Source organism: Streptopelia decaocto (genome assembly GCF_964273445.1).
Source record: "Streptopelia decaocto genome assembly, chromosome: 2".
Lineage (NCBI taxonomy): Eukaryota > Metazoa > Chordata > Aves > Columbiformes > Columbidae > Streptopelia > Streptopelia decaocto.
Window position 1 is genome coordinate 161,404,574 of NC_138655.1, and position 23,376 is coordinate 161,427,949.

The window sequence follows — 23,376 nt, forward strand, 5'->3', positions numbered from 1 at the left end:
GAGCGGACAGCTCTGGTCCTGTTTCTCCTGTATGGTGAGAAAACCTGCTGGGGAGACTTATTCATAGGCAAGTTGTTTCTTTTCTCAGAAACATAAGCCTTTAGTCTTGTTCCGGTATCACTATTCATAATTTTTGAGATTTCCCTGTCTAGCTGAGCACCTTTGTGACACTTGGAAATTAAGTTAGACTCTGATTTTTCTTTTATTTTAGCCCATTGGCTCCAGTTCTGATAGGTGCCCTGTATCATCCTGGGGATGATGATTCAGTCTCTAGACCCACCAAAAAAGGTGGGATGTGGGAATTGTAAAGCAAGCCCACGTGCATTTTGAAGACAGATGGAAACTCCATTTCAGGCTGGAGCTGCTCTGGTTGTGAGTAGCTCTAATGAGCATCTGTTGATGGAGTAGTCCAAGGAGGGAGTTCTCAGTGTTCTTTATTACCGGTCATGTTAGGATATGAAGTGTCAAGCAGCAAAGGAAGATATAGGTTGCTCATGAAGACTTGCAGCAAAGCTTACAGAATATGCTCTGTGGTTTTTTTTTTTTTAGTTTTCCTATTTGTAGTTTTTCCATGTCAAATTTCACCTGCACCAAAGCATTGCCATTTATTATCTGATTGTTTATACATGCTGCAGGACTTCACTGATTTATATACCCAGCAGGAACAGGCTGGAGACACTGGAATTTGCTCATCCCTTGTAGTGCTGAACACCATTTCTGGCAAATACATGTGAAAAATGAGCATAACTACTGAAATCCACCTGCAAGGAAATTCAGAAACCGTGTGATTTAATGCCAGCACCTAAAGCATCTGGAGGTAGCTTTTAATACACAATTACAGCTAATGTAAGGTTTCACAGTTTAACTTGGGAAACTTCAGAGGTGAGCTGTATGAGTAACCTAAACCTACTCCGTGCATGCACACTGCAATGGAATTCTGTTCCATGATTGTTTGCAAGTTTTTGTCTGCAAAATCTTTGCCTCTTCCAGTGAATGGGCAATTGATAAATATTTCTCTTTACCATTCTCAATAATCACATGGCCCCAAGGCTTATTTAGAACACATTATCCAGGTCCTGTACTCAATGGAAAACACATTTGGTTCCTCGTGGGTGTTTTTAAGATACTGCCTGAGACACAGTTCAAAGAAAAAGCTCTCAAGAGTCCACTTATCAACATCATCCCTTCTGATGCTGAAAGTCAGCTTTCTTTTTATTATTTCTGAGTACTTAGAATTATAAGTCATCCCATGTTTAGTTGTCATCACTAGGGAAACCCAAAGACTCAATACCTGGAAAATGAGGCATGCTAATGACTTGTGAACAACGTAAAAGCTGTTTGACTGAATTTGAGTTGTAGTATGGATTTTAGTTCTCCAGAATGATACTTATAAGATCATAGTTTGCTCTTACTTTGGTCCCCTGCCTCCTTTTCATCTAGTTGTCCTGAGGGAACAAAGACAAGATGGGAATTTAGAAAATAATGTCTATCTCGTGCAGTGCTCCTTCTTGCAGAAAGTGTTTCCATAACATTTTTAGGTAGAATTAATTTCCTAAGGCATACACATAGTTACGCTGATGTTTCATGGCCCTTCAGTGGCTGAGTTGCCAGTCATTTGTATATAATAACTTTGTTCTTTTTACTTCTTCCGCTTCTAGTTCTTAAAAGAGTTCACCAGGAATAATTTAGATACAAGACTTGAAAATCTCTTAATCTCTGTTTCACAGATGGACTCTAAAGCATTCTGAATTCTAGAGGAGTTTAGGAATATAAATCGTGATTATTTCAAATAAGATGTCAGCTATAAATGCCTTTGTTAATTTGGGAAAAAATGGTCATTCAGCCCTGGACTGAGAGGTGGATCGTGTGTTCTCAGACCACACAAACAATTTACTCTGTAAGACAGCGTATCAACCTCGGTCATTCTTGTAGGGTTGAGCCCAGAAAGTGCACTGGTTGGGTTTTGTTCTTCTGTGTTGGGTTTTCCCAAATATAGATTAATGGGACATCTCTCAGTTGGAGCTTCTGACCTCACTGTAGATTCTCACAGTCAGCTGGAACCTTATGCCGTTCATTCAGCTGTAACTTGATAATCTTTCTGAAGGAAAAGATTCAAATCCTGCACTGTAGATTTGTTGAAGAGGGTGGACCCAATGGCATTTCTGGAGTATAAGGAATAAAACAAAGGGAAATGGGGCGTACTTTCCTTTTTCATCACATTCTTTGGGGCTGGATGGTGCATTACATGGCCATGATCTTCACCTTCAGTCCTTGGAAATGACCATTCTGTGACATATGGAAGTGGCCATTATATGACATACTGAAATGGCATACACAGTGTTACACCATGGCATTTTTGTGTATCTCTTAATGCTGTTCATTAGGTGAGGATGGGGCATCACATAGTATTCACCCGCAGACCTCATAACTTAACCTCTGTGGTATATTTGGGTAACCAATGACTGAAGGACTGTTCTTCTGCTCTGCTTCTTTTGCCAGTTGTTGGTGGGTGGTTTAGAAAATGGGAACTTGCACAAGTTGGTTGACGGTGTCTTGGGTGATGTTTGCGTTCTGGGATAACTCTAAGCCTGTAGAAACTCTTACCATGAGACAGTTTTTCCTCAAGGTGCTTTCTAGCATGTTTTATTGCACTTTTTACTTAGAATTGAAAATGCCTCTCCCTTTAGATGCCTGCAGGCACTGGGAAAGAGTGGTGTTGGGACTGGCATGGGAATAACGTTGTGTTGGGATTTCCTTTTCAAGCATGAGAAACCTGGAAATCAAATGGCTTCCTCTCCTGGTTTGCTACTTCTGAGGTCATATTTTATAGTCAGTGGTTGTAATTTGAGGCCTGCTCTGAGCTGCTTCTTGGAATTGAGGTAGAACAGTCCCAGCTTCATAAAGCATGTGTCTCATGGACCTGGTGAACAGTTCTCTGCTAAATGAATATGGATAGAGCTGTGGCATCCAACAATGGTACATCTTTATGTCCAGTCTTAAAGTGAGGCTATGTCCTTCCAAAAGAAACTTGAAATCTGTCAAAATGCTGGGAAGAACAGCTTTCACATTAGGTGAGGACTGGGCTGGCGAGGTGCAGTGTGACATAATGTCTTTGCCCTCTGTAATCTTTTACCCCTTCCAACATCCAGGCACACAAGAGCCGATTCAATTCTTAATCTTGGTGTAACGAAACCACCTCGTGGTTTCTGTATTTGAGTTGATCTAAATTGGGATGGCAGGAGTTCTTGAATCCAACAGCTTTAGGCTATTTTAGGTGGTGAAAATCTGCCATTGGCACTATGGAAGGCATTTATAAGTAACAAGCTAATTATGTAAAATGCACACTGTCCACTTGTTAAGATCGTCTTAAAGTTTCATAATCTAATCAGAATTTGCGATGTATAACACTTGGCTTGTTATCCACCCTCCTGCCTTTTTAATGCAACTTAGTTGGATGGAGGGATGATCAATACAGGAAGGAAATGCTTTTCTTAATGCTGGTTGGTCAACTGTGCCCCAGATGCCTTTTTAATACAACACATAAAGGGTTTTCCTTTAATTACTGAGCACGAATGTGTTGCTTTGAAGATGGATGGTATGCAGCCCCATCTATTCAGCAGCACTATTAGAATAAAGCTTTGGCTCTTCCTGGGCTATAGTATTTTGATTAATATCATTCTTCATATAGACTCTATATAGCATCACAAAGATGTATATGCTGAAGTTGCCAAGTATTCCGAGGGTATTCACCTGAAGTGCTGGCAAAGGTAGGTCTGGCTCAAGTCCTTGCTGATATTCTGTAGTCCAGTTACCTTCAAAAGGTGAGGGTCCTGCCAGCAGCACAGGCCTGTTAAAGACATCTTGGCCATTAATATCAATGTATTCATCACATGTGATTAGATGCTGTTACAGCATCTGCTTCCCTTCCACAGAAGTGTTCATGGATTAAGACTGTTGAGGAAGGGTGGTGTGAGACCTGGGCCTTTCCTGGTGGTGGTGAATGGATGTTAGAAGACTGATGACAAATGTTCACGGTTTTTATTCTTTCTATCTTCTTGCTGGGACAAATTGTGATGTGGAGGAGCCATGTTTTGGGGTGCTGGAGAAGATCAAGGAAAAGAGTAATGTTATTCAATGGATGGCAGTGAGGGAAGGACCGTGTAGAACCCTTGCATTTGGAGCAGAAGACAGCAAGATGTGATGTTGGTTGGCTTCATAGGAACTTGTTCTAGGATATATCAGTGAGAACATCTCCTGCACTGGTGGTTTATCCTTATCTGATGAGTTTCGAACCTTGGCCAGATTTAACTTGCTTAGCTGAAGATCTGACTGCTGAAGTTTCATCTGAGGCTTGTGAAACCTCAGGACTGTGAAGCTCCTTCCGAAAGACATTCATAAGACACATTTTGTCATGGGATGACCTTTATGCAAGAGCTTTTGAGTATCCTTCTCTTGAGTTTTGTAAGGAACCAGCCTCTGTGTTCACAGTTCATTCTGTTGGGGCTCAGAATGAGGATAAACTTGAACCATTCCATCAGCATAATCTGCATCTCATGCATCCTGCTCTCTCCAGTGCCCAGAAAGTTTGTTTTTTCACCTGTTTAGTTTTCAAACCTGCCATGAGGATAATATGACATTAGAGTGGAAAAGCTATCGCTGTTGTGCAGAGGAGGAATTGCAGAGCTGTAAACTGCTCCCAAAATAGATCAGATGATGTGTCAAACCACCCAACCATCTAAATACTCCACGAGCTGACCTCCGTGCGATATAAAATAGGGGCTGGGTAAAATGTTTTGAGGGGAGGGGGAGGGGTAAACCCCCTTCTGCATTAATCTGCATGCCTGTTTCTAGAAACTGTCATTTGTCCAGAAGTTGACTGGGAGCCAGTCTGTGTCCAGCTGGGACCTGAATGTAAAAGCTACGGCTGGGGAAGGAGGAGGAAGTTCATTCTCCAGTTTTTCTGTCCCAACAAGCTTGGGGAGCTATTTCCATTCAAAGGTTCAACTTCAAGCTTCTGAGATTTGTGTTGTCTCCAGAATAACCTTTATTTTCCCTTTGCTACTGTGCTACTTGAGCGTGTGTGTGCACAGGGAGATCTTCAGGCTGGGAGGTGAAGCTGCTGCATTGGCTCCAAGCAGTTTTTCTTCCCTGGCTGCCAATCTCTGTGGTCTGGGCAAGGGCAGCTCCGTAACTGCAGCATCTGCCGAGAACAGACCGGGCAGTGTTCGGGAGCGACAGACGATTTATCCGACAGACGGGATGGGGAAGGGGGGGTGGAAAGAAGAGGCCAAGTCCTGCTGTGTGATGCGTGCTGCGGAGCTGTTAAATTGGGTAGATAAAGGCTTAACAAAAGGGCTGGCTGAGGTGTTAGTGAGACAAATGGGTGATTCATGATGAACTCAGATGCGTTCCCTGGCAGGAGCGGGTGGGAGAGACTGACACTGACACATGGCTGGCCGTGCTGTCGCTGGAGCCGTGCGAGGCACGTCCACGTCCCGGCATGCTGAGGGCTGCCGTGGGCGGCTGGGTTGCTGCTGGGGATGTGGTGGGATTGCTGGGAATGGGGCAGGGTTGCTGCTGGCACTGTGGAGGTGGGGTTACCCAAAGTGAGCACGACAGCAATAGTGTCTCTGCAGAAAGAGCTGGCTGTATGAATCCATCAACCCAGCGTTGCAAAGCATTCATAGAACAGTTTGGGTTGGAAGGGACCTTCAAGGCTCGTCCAGTGCCACCCCTGCCATGAGCAGGGACATCGTCACCAGCTCAGGTTGCTCAGAGCCCCGTCCAGCCTGGCCTGGGATGTCTCCAGGGATGGTTCATCCACCACCTCTCTGGGCAACCTGGGACAGGATTTTACCACCCTCTTTCTTTATGAGGAAGAAATTTTTTACAGTGTGCTAGTGTGTGGTGTGTGCTTGTCACCACTGGGTCAGTTCTTGCTGTCATTGAAAGGGTTGGAGAGTGTGAATTAAATCATAGAACTATAGAATGGTTTGGCTTTGAAGGGATTATAAAGATCATCTTATTCCAACCTCCCTGCCATGGGCAGGGTCACCTTCCACTAGACCAGGTTGCTCAAAGCCCCAACCAACCTGACCTTGAACACTTCCAAGGATGGGGCATCCACAGCTGCTCTGGGAAACCTGTTCCAGTGCCTCACCACCCTCATGTGGAAGAATTTTTTCCTTGTATCTAATTTAAATCTCCCCTTTTTCAGTTTAAAGCCATTACCCCTTGTCTTATCACTACATGTCCTTGCAGAAAGTCCCTCCAGCTTTCTCGTAGGTCCCCTTTAGGTCCTGGAATGATGCTATAGATGCTGCAGTCAAAGAAAGATTCTGCAGTGCATCTCTTATAGGTACCTGTCTTGGTGCTGAGAACATAGTAATTACCTTATAGGGACAAACCAAAGGTTTCTTCAACCAGGCATGGACATCTGGGGAAGCCAAAAAGAAATGGGACAAGTGATGCGTCTCCTGGCATGTCCTCAGCCAGAGGTTGTATTCAAGCCCTCGTGTTTCATCACCCACCTGGGTGAACTTCTCTTTCCTGAATCTGTCTATTCCCTTTTGGAATCTGTTCATAATTTTGGGCTTCACAACATCTGGTGGCAATGAGCCTTGCAGATAAATGATGTGCTGTTTGGAAAACAGGCTCCATTCTCAGTCTTGTATTTATTACTTTTTTTTGAATGCTGCGTGTGGCCTGAGTCAGCAGGTCTGATCTCTGCATGGAGGGTGGTGTTCTCCCATATAACAAGCGATAGGATGAGAAAATGACCCTAAATTGTGCCAGAGGAGGTTTAGATTGGATATTAGGAACAATATCTTCCCCAAAGGGCTGTTGGGCATTGGAACAGGCTGCCCAGGGCAGTGCTGGAGTCACCATCCCTGGGGGGTTGAACAGATGTGCGGAAGAGGTTCTTGGGGACATGGGTAGTGCCAGGGGTTGGGTTAATGGCTGGACTTGATGATCTTGAGGGTCTTTTCAAACCAAAATAGTTCTATGATCTATGGGGTTTTGGGTCCTCTTTGTTTAAATTTAAAAGGTTAGATGTCCTTTGTTATGTGCAACCGTCTCTAGACAAAGGAAGCTACCAAGAAAGACCAAGAACTTGTGTTTCCTTTGCTTGGAACAGAAAACCAAAGCTATTGCTGCAGGTTAATAGCAGAGATGACACTCTGGCTTTTAGGAATTTGGGCTTTAGGTAGGAGCAGATGTAACAGAGTTTGCATATGGCTTAACTTTTTGTTGCCAGAAAATCATGCCATTGAGCACCTGATCTGTTTCTTTTGGTCTGCTTTCTTTAAAATAGGGTATAAATTATTCTGCTGTATTCCTTTGTGTGATCCATTATATCTGTAATCTTCTCCTGCTCCTCAACCCCACCAGAAACAATTCAAAGGCAAGGTGGGGAGAGAGATGGTTATGTATATTTTCTGTAAATGTGAACTAGAAATATCCCTTGTTTTCTATGTTATGGAGAGTTCTTAGGCCCAATTCTAGATTAAAACAAACTGCTCTAAGCCCATGTCAAGGATGCAGCTGAGCTGGTTTTTATTGCACCAGGGATCTGACAAAACAACTCCTCTCCCCCCAAAAAATCCCAAACAAACAACAAAAAAAATCTACACCACAACCCACAAAAACTACCTAAAAAATGAAGAAACCCACAATAATTAAAAAAAACCAAACCTACCTTATGTTAGTTTTGTCTTCCTTCTGCAAGGAGGTGTTACTATAGAGCATAGATCTGATGTGCATGTGCAAATCTCTCTCCAGCTCATCATGGAAAATATTCTGAAAACCTCTCTTTCCTCCTTCCACACTGTGGAGAGCTAAATGGGTTAAAACAAGTCTTTTTTTCTTCTGAGCTTATTTCTTCATCTTCTTCTATCGCTTTGCTCCCCATTTACCACTTCCCTGCACCAAAACTCACAGCTACTTGTTGCCTACGGTCTAGTGGGACCCATGCCAAAAGAAATGTTAAACTAAAAATACAAAAATAAGCAGTGGCTGGGATAAGGAGCCGTGGTGGGTTGTGGGGTGGGGGTCTGGGAGCTGCCCAGGCCGGGGGGGGGTAATTCCTGGCACAGGCTGTGAAGGGCAAAGCTAATTCCACATTAAATCGTTAGCGAAAGCCCCTGTTGCTGCCTGGCCCGTGCATTCCACTGGCACCGCGGTTCACCGGCCAGTTTTAAGTTGGGTTGAAAATCCTTCATAAATCTCGCTGATTGCTGTTTCATTCTTGAGAGGATGAAGGGGGAGAGGAAACAACCTTCCCTTCCTTCTCCCCGCTCCCTGCCTCCTTTGTCCACCTCTGCTTGCTTACAGACAAAATAGGTTATTCTGGTGGAATTAGGTTGCTGGTAGCTCTTGGGGCCAAGCTACTTGGGATGTCCCAGCTGAGGGCAACTGATAGTCATCGAGCTGTAAAAACTGAACACCCCCTCCTCAAAAATCCTGCAGTATTTTTTCTAAAGGCGTTTTGGCGCTGGGAACTGGTCAGCACAAGCTATGGGAATTGTAAAGGGAATCTTGCAAATACTGATATTTGCGTTTTCCTTGGTATTGTTTCCATGCTGGTGAACCTTAATGCTGCAACTCTGATATTTACCTAAAATAAAAATGTCTTTTGCTTTTATGGACTGGAAGCTTTCACAGAATCACAGAATGTCAGGGGTTGGAAGGGACCTGGAAAGCTCATCCAGTGCAATCCCCCCATGGAGCAGGAACACCCAGCTGAGGTTACACAGGAAGGTGTCCAGGCGGGTTGGAATGTCTGCAGAGAAGGAGACTCCACAACCTCCCTGGGCAGCCTGGGCCAGGCTCTGCCACCCTCACCCTGAAGAAGTTTCTTCTCAAATTTAAGTGGAACCTTTTGTGTTCCAGTTTGTACCCATTACCCCTGAATTGTCATGATGTCAATGACATGATCCCATTACCCCTTGTTCTATCAAAGGTTGTCACCTTTCTGAACAAGGTTTGTTGTAAGGAGGGGGCAGGAAAGGAGAATAGTTCAGTCTTGTGCTTCAGGAATACCACCAAGGGCTGAAAGACCCAAGCGTGATTCCTCCTTCTCCTGTGGGGTTTCCCTGTGATTGTTGATGCCCTCCTTACTGGGGAAAGGGAGGCAGAAGGGAACACAATGATTCCTTAATTCACTGGGACACTATTAGCTGTAATTCACAACCCATGCGGATCTTCTGCTTCACATGAGTGGGAAATGCTGCAGTAGCTTGAAGTATTTGCTTGTGGTCCTTCTGATTGCCACAGTGCAAAAATAGCTGCTCCTCATGGCACCTTGGTCCCACAGGTCCTACTCAGGAATGCACGGTAATGAGAACATCTCCAGCCCTCCACATCTGAACCAAGTCACGTATTCCCTGCTCATTCACTGAAGTATTTTTCCTTCAGCTGCTAAATTTTGCCCTCATGTACTATGTGCCAAACTTTTGGTAATTTGTACAGGAGAAGTTGAGGGCATGTTCTGGCAGGAAATTGCATGGAAGCTTATTTATATATGCAGTAACCATGCTGTATTTGGGAGGCAACCATCTGCGTCTTGCCCCATTCACAGAAAAATCCCTTCTGAACTGGTGTAAAGGTGCTTGGGGTCCAGGTCTCTTCTTGGTGCAGGACAGCTGGCCTGGGAAGATTCAGCTTTCTTGGACTGCTGTGTTCCAGCAGCTTGGGAGAAGTCCTCTGATTTCTGTGTGAAATTCAGCTAAGGCTAAAGTGGGAAACTTGAGGAATAAATTATCTCTGTTCCTGAAAAAAGAGTAATGATTCAGGATCAGATTGGCTGCTGTGAGTGTTAGAAGCATTCAGGAAAGTGGGGTTGGAAAGGGAAGAGCTGGGGTTTTGCACCAGTAAATTCTTTCTTCCAGAAGTAGCTGTTATTTCTCTTTTTTGCTGGATGGTGGGAATAACTTTTGATAGGACCTAAGAGCCTGGCAGGCATGTGTAGCAGGATCCTTACATGTCCACTCCTCCATTCTCTTGTCCAAGATGCTCAGAGGAAACCACTGTATAGATCTATCCAGGCAGAGGAGTGATCTAAGACAAGTTTGAATGACTGAAGCCTAAAAAAATCTGCATATTTGTCTCCTAAAAAATAAAATAAAAAGGAGAAAAAAATCCATTTGAGCATACTTCATCAGGAATCTGATGGAGACTGATTGCTTCCCTGTTAAGAATCATCTATGGGGTTGGAAATTCCCACATGCTTTAGCTTTTCTCCTCTCTATCCTCCTAATTCCCACCACTCAGAAGGAGATCCAATGATGAGGATAGCTGTATTTGTTACTTGAGTTTCTAATTTTTCTTTGCTTTGTTTAATGGTCTCCGACAGCAAGACTCCATTGTTTGTGGAGAATGACAGGAAGAGCAAGAAGGTGAGCACAAAGCAGAGAGTTGGTTGGGAAAGATCTCAAAGGAAGAGATCTAGCATGTGTAAGGGGCAGTGGTCTGTGGATGATGATAAGGGGAGCAAAGTACCAAGATAAATGGAGTTTTAGTTGTTTTGTATTTGTAGGTGCAGTGCAGGCTGTTCATCTCTGTCCTGTGAAGCCCTAGATGATCTATGTTTTCTAGGACTGGGAGAAACACTTTTCCTCCTGTCACCTTCTCAGACCCTCACAATGTCACAGTACAATGGCAGAGGAGATTGGTGGAAAAATTACGCCAGAAAGGGGTTGAGCTAAAAGTGAATAACTCTAACAGAGCAATCTTCATTAAGGGAGTTAATGTACTGAGATAGCAGGATATTGTGGAAGCCAAGAAATCCTTGCTGAGCCTTGGAGAATACCTTACATTATATTTTTTGTGAGGACTTAAGGGGATATGTGATTTTATTTTTTGCATGTGTATACATTAGCCAAAGTAGGAAACCTTTGGCTTTGTAGCTCAGCAAATGGGAGTGAATTTTGAAACTAGCATGTGTGGGACTGGATTTTGTGGTCTAAGTAAGGTGACATAGACACTAATGCCTGAATAATGGGGTGAGCATTGTGTCTTGGAGCAAAACCACTTATTTCTGACTTTGAGGGGTAGATAGAAAATAGAGATCTAATTATTTAGTAGCAAAGAAGAGAAAGCCTTCTCTGATTTGGAATGATTTGGGGGTCTACCAATGCTTCTGGCAGCTCTGGGAGGAGCAGGAAGGAGGTGGTTGAGTGCTCTTCACATAGTTTCCTCCAAAGGACTTTGGGTTACAGTGTGAGCACAATGGTGGCACTTGTACCTGTGAACACTTAAAAAAAAAACCAAACAACCCCAAACAACACAATACAGAATGAGGAAGTTGATTCTTCAATGGCCAGCTCTTGCTCCAAGTATCAAGTCTTCATCACTCACAATGGAATTCAGCATTTTCTTGGACTTTTAGCTTGTTGTAATTCAAATAGCATTTAGGCTTTGTGGGTTGGAGGGACGACGGCAGAGCAGTCTAGGAAAGGTTCTTTGCAGTGTGGGAAGTGATGGTGAAGGGAAGAGAGGGCAGCTGAAGGTTGTTGGATGCAAGCTACAATAGTATAAGCCTGGTGTCTAGCATAATTCAGTCTGCCTCCTTGATTTGTAGAATCATTAATTTGGGTATTACAGTGAAGAAAGTTAGTGTGAAAGTTCTCAGCTTTTCAAACATTTTTTTTTTTAATTATTAAAAGAAATAAAAATAATGGAGAGAGAAGAAAAAGGATCAAAAGAGTAGCAATGCTACGGGAAAGACATTAATGTAAAAAGTGAAATTAGAATCAATTAGATCTTTGTACAGATGTACTAAAGATAAATCTCCCGGCAGTGAAGGAAGCACCGGGATAGGAATGCAATATTTCAGCAGGTCTGTCATTCCAGGCGGGTATAGCAGAGGCGTTTCCTTGCAGGAAAGCAGCTCACCTTGGCTCGCGTCTCTGGCGGCATTTGCAAAGGAAACTCTTGAGCACGTCAAAAACAAGAGTGCACTCACAGGTCTATGCAGGCGCCTTACTTCTGTCTCATCCCCCACAAATTCTCACCAGGAAAATCCCCAGTTAAATAAGGGAAAATACAGGGGCACTGATGGAAGTGTGAGCTGACGAGGCTATAAAAACCCTTGACTTCTGAGATGAGCTGAAAGCAAGACCCATCTTGAATTGCTTCTCTGGAAGGGCAGTCATTCTGTGGTACTACAGATAAAACTTGGCTGCACAGCTATCGGTGTGAGTCGTGCTGTGGCAGGGGCTGTTTTTGGGATCTCTCCCAAGCCTCAGTGATTGGAGTCTGAACTCCAGGATGGCAAAGAAATTAGAGATGTTTGACATGAAGTTCACAACCAAGGCAGCCGAGCGCCACCAGTAGTGCATGTGCAAACTGTATAGGTCTTGCTGGTGATAATAAACCTTCTGTTTTCCTGGCTTCGAACTAATGACATTCATTTGGAAGGAGAATGGTGCAGATGATGTTGCAAAGGTTCCTTTCGGGGAGGTGGGTATGGCACTGAGCAACCAAGTCCTTCCTGAGGTCTGGACAGGGCAAGTGTGCCACTCAAAGCAAGAGTCAGACAAGAGGCACAGAAGATTAGGTCAAATTATGAAGCAGAAATTGTCTCTTGACTTTGTAGATTCATATTGTGCTCATAGAGGCCAGAGTTAATTTCCAGAGAGTTAAAGCTTCCTGGGTTGCGTGCGATGTGCTGTTTGGTCTCTCTCCAGGCTCTTGGTGGACAAATGCCTTCATCTCATGCTCAGCCCCCTCAATTGAAAATAACACAATTGTACAGAGCGCTAATTGTAACAGTTGTGGATTGGGTGAGTATAAAATAAAACACCTCCACCTTCTCCCCTGCCCCAAAAAATTTCCTTGAAAGGAACAGCCCGGTCTTTGTGAGGAGCTGAGAAAGCATCCGACTCTGACACCGTTGCCTTACGGGACCTCACTCAGCCTAGGTTGCATAAAAGGGCTTTATAGGATTATAAAGGTTCCATGCAGCGGCAGCTCCGAGGCAGCATTTCAGGTGGGGGCACCGGCTCTCCCTGGCTCTGCCTGCGCTTGTTTATTATTGATGCCATGCTCCAAAAAGTGCCACCTCACCCTTCTTCTCCAGGGCTGCTGGAATATGTCTGCAGAGCTAAGGCTGCTGCATCGGTCCTCCCCTGCTGATTTGGGCGCATGTCCAGTGCTGGGGAGGGAAAACTTGTGTGTGTTCGTGCATGTGTGCTGCTTTCACTCATGGAGGTCTTCACCTGGAAGAGCTTCATCGCTTCCTGGCTAGGAAAAAAAAGAGAAGCCCCTTCCCCCTAAATTTACTCCTTGTCTTGTTCTGGAGATGCTTTCCTAATTCATTTGCTTCGATCTGATTCAGACCAGCTTGAAAACCAGTGAAATTAGTCCAAGCAATGACAGTGATGGATGGGCTTGTTTTCACCAGATTTTCATGTCCTCTTTTCGCTAATGTGTGAGGACAGGCAGAGCTGCATCAGGAAACAGGAGGTGGAAAAAGGTGTTCTTATGCGTTCCCTATAAGAACATGGTGTTAGTGCCTTGTCTTTGGGCTGTTTTCTCAGGAAGGGGTGTTTTTCTTGAAGGAGTGAAGTTCTGCATGCTGACCTATCTTTCCCGTGTCACTACAGCTGTTACCCAAGTGTCCCAGGTATCAGAGCTGGTGAACTCCTACCTCAGCCGTTTGCGCAGAGCACTGAAAATGGACGTTTCTGACATTTTTCTATTGTTTCTATGGGTTCTAAGCTGGCTGCTGGAGGGCTGTCCTCTGGCATTGTGCTCATCACAAATCCTGTTTTCTACATTCTCCCCATCCTGGGCTCGTTATTTTGTTTTTATTTAGGTGACTTTTATCGGGACCCACTTTGGAGATATGTCAAAGTGTAGCTGCTGATAGCACAACCCAATTGCATGTATCTCAAAGCCAAGCATCTAAGGGGGAAGGTGGTGAAGGGGCTCAAAATCACCAACTGCTCTACAGAAATCTCGACTGTAGAATCAATTCCTGTGTCCCTTCTCCCTGTGATAGCCATCTGCTACATGATACTTGGAGCTTATGTTTTCCAGAACATTTAGCTGAACAATACCTGCTCAATTGAAAAGGTAAACTGGGGAGCTGGAGAAAATGCTTTCATGCCTCCCTTGCCCTCCTTTGCCAGCTCTTGCACCAAATGTGAAAGCTTGCAGGGTGAACCTTCAGAGCAGAAGTATTGATGGAGGCCAGGAATGAATGTCCTGGAGACCTTCTTTACTAATGGGAAGCTCAGATCAAGCCACCTTTCTCTTGAACAAGCCTGCTTGGAGCTTCAGTTCATGGGGCACCAGGGCTGGGTGATGTCCCCACTCTGTCCCAGTCCAGACAGAGCAAAAACATAAGGGATAACATTTGTCAGTTGGCACTTGCTGTTTGTCCTTTTGGATGCTTTTTTATCACTTTTGGGGCAGCAGAATTTGAGGGGAAAAATACAAACTTTGTTGGAAGTTTACACAGGTTACACTAGCTTTCCGTGTTTCCTACAAATCATTCTGACTTCACTTGCGCTATTGCAGTTTCTTTCTTCAGATTCTAATCTTTTCACAGGTAACTGAAGGGGAATGTTTCCCTGCCAGCCTCTGTTCCCCTAAATAGACAAAACAAACAAAACAGTAACAACAAAACCAAACCCAAACAAACACACACACATATATATATATATATATACACACACACCCCAAAAAAAAACAAAACCAATCCAAACAGACAAGAAACAAAACCAGAAAACACCCTAAACCCAGCTTTTTTTTTTTCTCATCTTATTAAACCATCAGTAATGATTGGATCTGTATGGGATGTTGCTGTCTGTGGCTCAGGTCAGGATTTTGTGGCCATTGTGCAGGGAGGTTTGAGATCTGAGGCATCCTAGCTGCTTGCCCTGTGGGACTGTGCTCCTGGCATGATGCATCCCATCATTAGGGAGAAATACTCATTAAAATTAAACTAACAAACCACTGCTCCTGTAGGACAGGTGGGATTTTAAAGTGTTTCCAAGGTCTGTCTGTGTTCAGCAAAGCGGGTGAGTGTGTGCTCCTCTCCTGTGCCCACCACCCCATTTCTCCCAGTGGTCTGCAGCGATGGAGATGTCTAAGCCTGTGACCCATCTTTGTGCTCGCCTGTGCAGGACCGCAACCTTTCAGCGTGTTTTTTTAGTTCTGGCTTTAAGCAGTTCTTCCTTTTTTTGGCTGGGAAAATGTGTCTTCATGTCCTTCGAAGCCCAACATAGTGATTCCCATTGACTGCGTGGACTGGCACCTGGCCGGAACAGGACGGAGCCAGGAGAGTGGGGTGCGGGCAGCTTGGCCAACAACCCCGCTCCTGAGCCCAGCAGATGTTCCTCCAGCCTCTCTGCTCCCCGGGGCCGATGCCAGCCTGGTCCTTTTCCAGCAGCTCGTCACTTGACACCGGCAACAGTACGCTGGCTTCTTTCGTTGTGCATTGTACAAGTCGAGGGCCTTGTTCTCGGAGGAGGCAGGGGAGGGGAGAAGGCAATGCGACATTGGGGTCGTTTTTTAGGTTTTGAGCTCATTTTCACTTGTAAAAGCGTTTGGCAGTGTTGCCTGTAAAAGCGTACACTGCTCTCAAGCCTCAGGCTGCGGCTCGTTTGGTTTTATGTCAGGATCTCCTCTGCTGAGGGCAGAGTGTATGTGCTTTCTCAGTGTGTCTCTCTGTGGTCTGGTGGATGAATCACCCTATCCCACTTCCTAAGCCAGTTCTGACTGATGTGCTGATTTTTATTTTATTTTATTTTTTTTTTTTTAATGCATATGAGAGTGGCAGCACTGCACTTCACTTTTGACTAGTTCCCAAAGTTCATGCAGTTAGATACCCTCCATTATTTCTTCACCACAGAACTGCATTGAAAACTGAAATAGGGGAGATTGCAAAGGTCTTATGGCCAGACAAGGTCTGTGAGAGCTGGTAGAGCACATCAATCCAAATATTGCTTCTTACCCTTTTTCCTCTTGCTCCCACATTGGTCACACACTGCAGAGAGAACCTGGCTGTAAAATCACCCCTGGCGGGGGCAGCAGCAAGTCCATGTGGGTGCTCAGCTGGTGGAAGCCAAATCCCACCACAGAATCATAGTTGTGGTTGGGAGGGACGTTCAAAGCTCATCCATTCCCACCCCTGCCATGAGCAGGGACATCTTCACCAGCTCAGGTTGCTCAGAGCCCCATCCAGCCTGGCCTGGGATGTCTCCAGGGGTGGTTCATTCACCACCTCTCTGGGCAACCTGGGACAGGCTCTCACAACCCCCATTGTAAAGAATTTCTTCATGTCCAGCCTGAATCTCCCCTCCTTTAGTTTGAAACCATCACTCCTTGTCCTATCACAACAGGGCCTGCTCAATAGTCTGTCCCCATCTTTCTTATTGGCCCCTTTTAAGCACAGAAAGGCCACAATAAGGTCTCCCTGGAGCCTTCTCCAGCTTAACACCTCAACTCTCTCATCCTGTCCTCCTAGCAGAGCTGTTCCAGCCTTGAATCATTTTTGTGGCCTTTTCTAGACCCTCTCCAACAAGTCGTTTGGCCCCTATTTCTACCATGGGCTCTATTTCTCTCTCCTCACCGCTGTCCCTCTTTGTTCCTCCACAGGCTGACGGGGAACGAACCCCTGACCATCCTCCCTCTGACCTCAGAAATGGAGGAAGCTGCCGTCAAAGCCCACTACAAAGTCTGTGACCGCCTGAAGCTGGAGAAGAAGCAGCGCAGGATGTGCCGGCGGGACCCCGGCGTGGCTGAGACCTTGATGGAGGCGATCAGCATGAGTGCGCTGGAGTGCCAATACCAGTTTCGCTTTGAGCGCTGGAACTGCACCCTTGAGGGTCGCTACCGGGCCAGTTTGCTAAAGAGAGGTGAGTGGGGAAAGGGTCTCGGTCGGGGATGTTGGCACCTCCTGCACCCATTAGCTTCCCTCGTGTTTTACGGATTGGTCATAGAAGCATAGAATAGTTTGGGTTGGAAGGGACGTTCAAAGCTCATCCAGTGCCACCCCTGCCATGAGCAGGGACATCTTCACCAGCTCAGGTTGCTCAGAGCCCCTTCCAGCCTGGCCTGGGATGTCTCCAGGGATGGTTCATCTACCACCTCTCTGGCCAACCTGGGCCAATGTTTCACCACTCTGAGTGTAAAAAATTTTTCTTATGTCCAGCCTGAATCTCCCCTCTTTTAGTTTAAAATCATCACCCCTTGTCCTATCACAACAGATCCTGCTTAAAAGTCTGTCCCCATCTTTCTTATTGGCCCCTTTTGAGTACTGGAAGGGTCACCAATCATCCTGGTGCATCCTTTGCCAGGAGTGGGTCACCACCTCCCCACAGCTCCAAAAAGAGCTTGTAGAAGATAAAAGTAAAGCCGGGCTCAGCTCACCCATGGAAGTGCACAGCAGGCGAAGGATGTGCTGTATGGCAGTAATTTATGTGCTTTTACTAGTGAAGTAAACCCTGCTGGCTTCCCACTGCTGGCCACAGCTCCTCTCCTTGGAGCTGGAGACGTTCATCTGTGTGTCTGCAACCAGTAGCTCCGGCTCCTCCTCTGTTCTGCTGGAGGCTGAGCTGTTGCTGGAGGAGAAAGTGTTAAAGTTTCTAAAGTTGTTCCCCCTTGCTTTTTTTTTTTATAAATTATTTTATTTTCCTGTTTTTTTTATGCCAATCTTTCAGGAAAGAAATCAAGAAAATACCTTGTTAAGGGAAATAAGGCAGAATGTGTTGTGCTGTCCCAGTAGCAGGGATGTGGAGGGTCCTATCATAGTGCAAGGCAAAAACTGCAAATGTTTGTGTGTCCTGTTAGTGCTCTACTCAGGGAAAAGGTCCCTGGATGTGAGTGGTGGGTAATTCCCACACCCCTTTCTAGCAGCTCAGGTGGAGATCACTAGAAGCTGAGAGTATTGGAGGAGCAGGTGGGATTTTTGTCTCTCCTTTGCACGACCAACCTCACATAGTCCAATTTTCCACACTCTTCAAGTAAAGCCCAGTTCTTATTTCTGGACTGAAGCTAATGATGCTAAAGGATGATTTTACAGATAGCTTGCATGGGTTTCAAGCATTTTGGTGACTTCCAGAAAGTCCCATGTTCAGCGATGGAGCTGGACATGGAAACCCAGGCTCTGACATGCTCAAAGATAAGAGCAGAGATTTGCAAAGTGTCTTCCCTTGCTAATTAGTGAGAAGGAGTAATTCAGAAGCCGTGGGGCTTAACTAATGCACTGTCACTGAGTGCAGTGGAAACAAGGCAAGTCCTTATGAAACCCAAGAGGTCCAGCTAGAGCTGCAAGACATTTAAAAATATCCCTGCATGCCAGAGGAGTCCCTTGGATTAGTGGTGCCTTGGGAAGGCCAAGCACTTTCTCATGCTGACACCTGGAGGCGACAGCTTGTTCCTTCAGATGTTTGTCCCCATGGGCAACCCTCGGCAAGGAGTGTTTCAAAGCAGCCTGAGTTGACTTAAAACACCATTGAGAACCACCCCCAACCCCTTGTCAGGACCCCCTGTAATAAATGGTAGACGTGAGAGCTGCAAGTCTCTGCCTGCTGTCTCATTCTCCCATGTTTTATGCCCCTGCAACATCTCTGCCCTCCACCGATGCTGTAAATCCTTCAGATGTTGTTCCTGCAGCATAACACACTGCCCTGTAAATCTTTCTCCTCCTCTATGGGAGCTGCTGGTTCCTGGTTCAGCATTGCAGCAAGTGGTACCCCAGGGCAAAGGGGCACATGTATCACCCACTAAGACACATCTATTCAAATATGTCGGTGTGGGCTTGCTTCCTTTCCTGCAGGGCTATTGTAGCTTTTTAGGGAGAGGCACAAAAAAAAAAAAAGAGAAAAGGGGAAAAAAACCCACATATCACTTAGGAAAAGGTTTTTCCTTCCACTTTTACACTTGGTCACCAGAACAGCCTGGCCTCTGGTTTGCAAGTTGGACTGATGCAACCTGTTTCTTAAAATAACGGGGGATTGTTTAAGGGACTTGTTATCCTCTTTGGATACTCGTGAACAATTTTGGAAATGGCTGAAACTGGATAGCTGCGGACGGCAGGCTGTCGATGCACTGGGGGTTAGAATGCCTGCATTGATTTAAAGCTCATTATCTTGTTACAAAATATCTTGGTGCAATCAAATAGTGCATGGCAGAGATGGCTTTAAATCTGGCCAGAGCCAAATGTCACATGAACTTGCTTGGAAGCTGCTCGTGGGCGAGATGATACCCATGCTGATGGGCACTGGGAATTTGTGAGGCTTTCAGTGATGGAGAACGGGAGGAGTAGAGTTGAAGCTGATGAGGAGATTGATGGAGGGGTGGAACCTGGCAAATTGAACCAGTCCTCCTGGATTTTTGTCAAACCTGGTATACATTGTGGTTGCATGGTACTGACTTTCTACTGGGATTTCACAACTGCTCTGAATGTAGTGCTTCAAACCAGAAGGCCTTTAAGTAGGTTTTAGGTCACAGAATCATAGAATAATTTGGGTTGGAAGGGACGTTCAAAGCTCATCCAGTGCCACCCCTGCCATGAGCAGGGACATCTTCACCAGCTCAGGTTGCTCAGAGCCCCATCCAGCCTGGCCTGGGATGTCTCCAGGGATGAGGCATCCAGCACCTTTCTGGCCAAGCTGGGACAGGCTCTCACAACCCCCGTTGTAAAGAATTTCTTCATGTCCAGCCTGAATCTCCCCTCCTTTAGTTTGAAACCATCACTCCTTGTCCTATCACAACAGGGCCTGCTCAATAGTCTGTCCCCATTTTTCTTATCAGCCCCATTTAAGCACAGAAAGGCTGCACTAAGGTCTCCCTGGAGCTTCTCTTCTCCAGCTGAACACCCCAGCTCTCTCAGCCTGTCCCCAGCAGAGCTGTTCCAGCCTCGGATCATTCCTGTGGCTCCTCTGGCCCCTCTCCAACAGGTCCATGTGTGTCCTGTGCTGAGGAACCAGAGCTGGACCAGCACTGCAGGGGGGTCTCACCAGAGCAGAGTAGATAAATTTGAGCTCTCTACTAAACTGGACCACATCCAAGCTGTTTGTTTGCTACTAGTTGCAATGTCTCAGACTCTTGGAGAAAAGTTTTCATGCCCTGTTCCACCAAGGACCTTCTGTTAGCATACTGGTACCTCTTCGTTTCATGGCACAAGTAGTAGCAGTGGCAACAGGCCAACTCTGCAACTCAGGAGGATGGAGATTTAGGAGCATCTCTCTAGCAGTGGCATCCCTGTGACAGGCATGTGGGCAGTCTAGGCTCTAACCTAGAAAATTCTGAACTAAGCTGTTTTCATCTTTTGTAGGCTAGAAGGCATTTTTCTACCTGAAAGATCTGGGTGGTCTGCATCCCCATGAGTTTTTTGATGTGTGAATCAAGTAAAGAATTCTCCCACCCTCTCAGTGAGAGAGTTTTCAATGCTGATGGTGTTTCTAGGTTGCCAGAAGACATGGTCTAACTTCAAGGAGAAAACAAAGGGGAGAAAAACAAATAAAAACAAAATAAACACAAAGCAGCAACAACAAAAAAATAGTTTCTGAACTCTTTATGGTGTCCACAACACGTGTGTAGTTTTTTGTGTTGTTTTGTTTTTATTTTGTTTTGTTTTTAATGTTAACCTTCCTGTGCAGAAAAGGTTCCTGCTCTTCTTTTCCAGATAAGCAGTAGAATGGTCAGACAATGCCTACCACGATTTGGTTTCAGTCAGCCCCTTTGGGAGAACCAAACTTCAGTCTTCTGGACTGAATTTTCATCTGTGTTCTGCTGAAATTCAGCGTTGTGCACCTGGGAGTGGTTTGGGAGGGCAGACCCTGGGGATGGGCCAGGGCAGCACCACATGAGCTTGGTTGGACTACCACAAACCTCCCAAGGAACAGTTCCAAAAATGCCCTGGCAGTGTCTCTGCATGTCCTTGGTTGACACACGAGCTTACAGATATATCCACTACTGTCACCATCCACTTGTGTTATTTCTGAGTGGGGGATTTCTTGAGTTGAATCCAAAGCTGTTCTGGAATTGCATCTCAAATATGCAGTCGTTTACGGCTTCCATAGCAGGAGAATGAGGAGTTATAAATACTGGCATGTTTGCTTTTTATTTCTGACTTTTATCATTTGGATCAAAATCATGGGTCTCTCTGGGCCTCAGTTTACCTGTTGGGCTGAGTGGATGCTGTTGCATCCCTGCAAGTGAGCATGGAGGTATTTGTTGTTGTTGTTTAAAAAAAGGGGGATTGTGCATGAGAGGTTTGAGCTATAAACTGCTTTTTGAGGCATTTGAGCGAGTTGCTGTCTTGGGTGACAGGCTGGCAATTGTGTGTTTCCCAGCAATCAGGTGTCTCTTGTCAAAATGTTCTTGGATTGGATCTTTTTTGGGTGGGGGAATAGGGAAGAATCATAGAATCATTTTGGTTGGAACAGACTCTCAAGATCATCAAGCCCAACTGTTAACTCAACAGTGGCACTAAACCGTGTCCCTGAGAAACCTCATCTACACAAGAACAAGGGGCCTTCGTGATTCTACCCCAACCATCAGACTAGAAGTTTGTCCTGGTTTCCTGCTATTTGGTGTCCCCTTGGTAGCAGTATTGTGGTACCATGGTGATGATACCTCCATGGCCTGTCCAGCTCTTGCTCACCTTTTTCCTGTTTTCAGGCAGAGACTGTCTGCAGGGTGACAGCCACACAGCTGGCCAGGTTTCTTTTGCATTCTTGAGTCCTGTTTTGTGCCACTTCTCTCTCATTCCTTGCTTTCCACTGTGTCGTCTTCACCATAACCTGGAGCACTGTGTCCAGTTCTGGGCTCCACAGTTCTAGAAGGAGAAGGGACTACTGGAGAGAGACCAGTCTTTCCACGAGGAAAGACTGAGAGAGCTGGGTCAGTTCAGCATGGAGAAGAGAAGCTGAGAGGGAATCTTACTTATGATGATAAATATCTCGAGGGTGGGTGTCAAGAGGATGGACCAGACTCTTTTCAGTGATGCCTGATGACAGGATGAGGGGCAATGAGTGCAGACTGAAACACAGGAAGTTCCCTCTGAATATGAGGAGAAAATTCTTTGAATTGCCAGAGCCCTGGAACAGGCTGCCAAGAGAGGTTGTGGAGTCTCCTTCTCTGGAGACATTCAAACCCACCTGGACACCTTCCTGTGTGATCTGCTCTGGTGAACCTGCTTTAGCAGGTGGGTTGGACTGGATGATCTCCAGAGGTCCCTTCCAACTCCAACCATCCTGTGATTCTATGATCAGTGATGTGTGTAGAGCTTGGCATGCACAGACATTCCTTAAATTCTTCTTACTATATTTTGCCTTGATTCCCTCGCTTTTTCTTCTTTTGTGTAACCCTTGCTCCAGCTGCGATTAATGCCATCTCCTCCTCTCTCTTGCAGGTTTTAAGGAGACAGCCTTCTTGTACGCCATCTCCTCTGCAGGACTGACCCACGCCATGGCCAAGGCATGCAGTGCGGGGCGGATGGAGCGTTGCACCTGCGATGAAGCCCCCGACCTGGAGAACCGCGAGGCTTGGCAGTGGGGGGGCTGTGGTGACAACCTGAAATACAGCAACAAGTTCGTCAAGGAGTTCCTGGGGAGGAAGCCCAACAAGGACCTGCGAGCCAGGGTGGACTTCCACAATAACCTCGTGGGGATGAAGGTGCGTTGCAGACTGCTCGGAGTGGGAGTTCATGTGTTTGCGGGGGCAATAAGATGCAAGATGCTGCATTTGGTGTGGAAATGGTAGCGTTGGATGTGATGGATTGATTGTTCTGCTGGACAGGTGAAGTTTCAGTTAAAGGACTATGCCCTGGTTTTGTCACTGTGATTCAAGAGTTATAGGATCAGAGAATATCCTGAGTTGGAAGGGACACACAAGGATCATCGAGTCCAACTCCTGTCCCTACGCAGGACAATCCCAAAATTCGCGCTATGTGTCTGAGGACGTTGTCCAAATGGTTCTTAAGTATTGTCAGGCTTGAGACCATGACACCTACCTGGGGAGCCTGTTCCAGTGCTTCAGCACCCTCTGGGTGAAGAACATTTTTGTAATGTCCAACTTGATCCTCTCCTGGCACATCTTCCTGCCATTCCCTTGGGAACATGAGCTGGGGGAAAGATTGTTGGCTTTCTACAGGGAGAAGCAGGCCTTACAGTGTAAACGGGTGGAAAGGCAGGTGCTCCAGGCTTACCTGAGACAGGACAAGGAGGAAGGGGTTTATGCTGCCACAGCACAGATTGAAGGGATGCTTTTCTTGCAGCAGTTCAGTGGAGCACTGATAGTCTAGTATTTGCATAACCCAGTTTCTTTAAAACTGGCTGGTCAAACACCTGGCAGGGAACCAGGGTGGAGATATTCCTCTCCGACTGACCTCAGTCCTAGCAGCTCCCTTAGCTGTAC

General features: G+C 45.8%; 1 protein-coding gene across 1 annotated transcript in view; it reads left to right on the forward strand.

Moving 5' to 3' along the window:
- The window catches only part of WNT9A (Wnt family member 9A), a 58,157-nt gene that overhangs the window by 21,805 nt on the left and 12,976 nt on the right, over positions 1-23,376 (forward strand). Inside the window, exons 2-3 of the mRNA XM_082045535.1 lie at positions 16,609-16,868; positions 22,373-22,635. Coding sequence (XP_081901661.1) covers positions 16,609-16,868; positions 22,373-22,635 — 523 coding nt within the window. The remainder of the gene's footprint in view (positions 1-16,608; positions 16,869-22,372; positions 22,636-23,376) is intronic.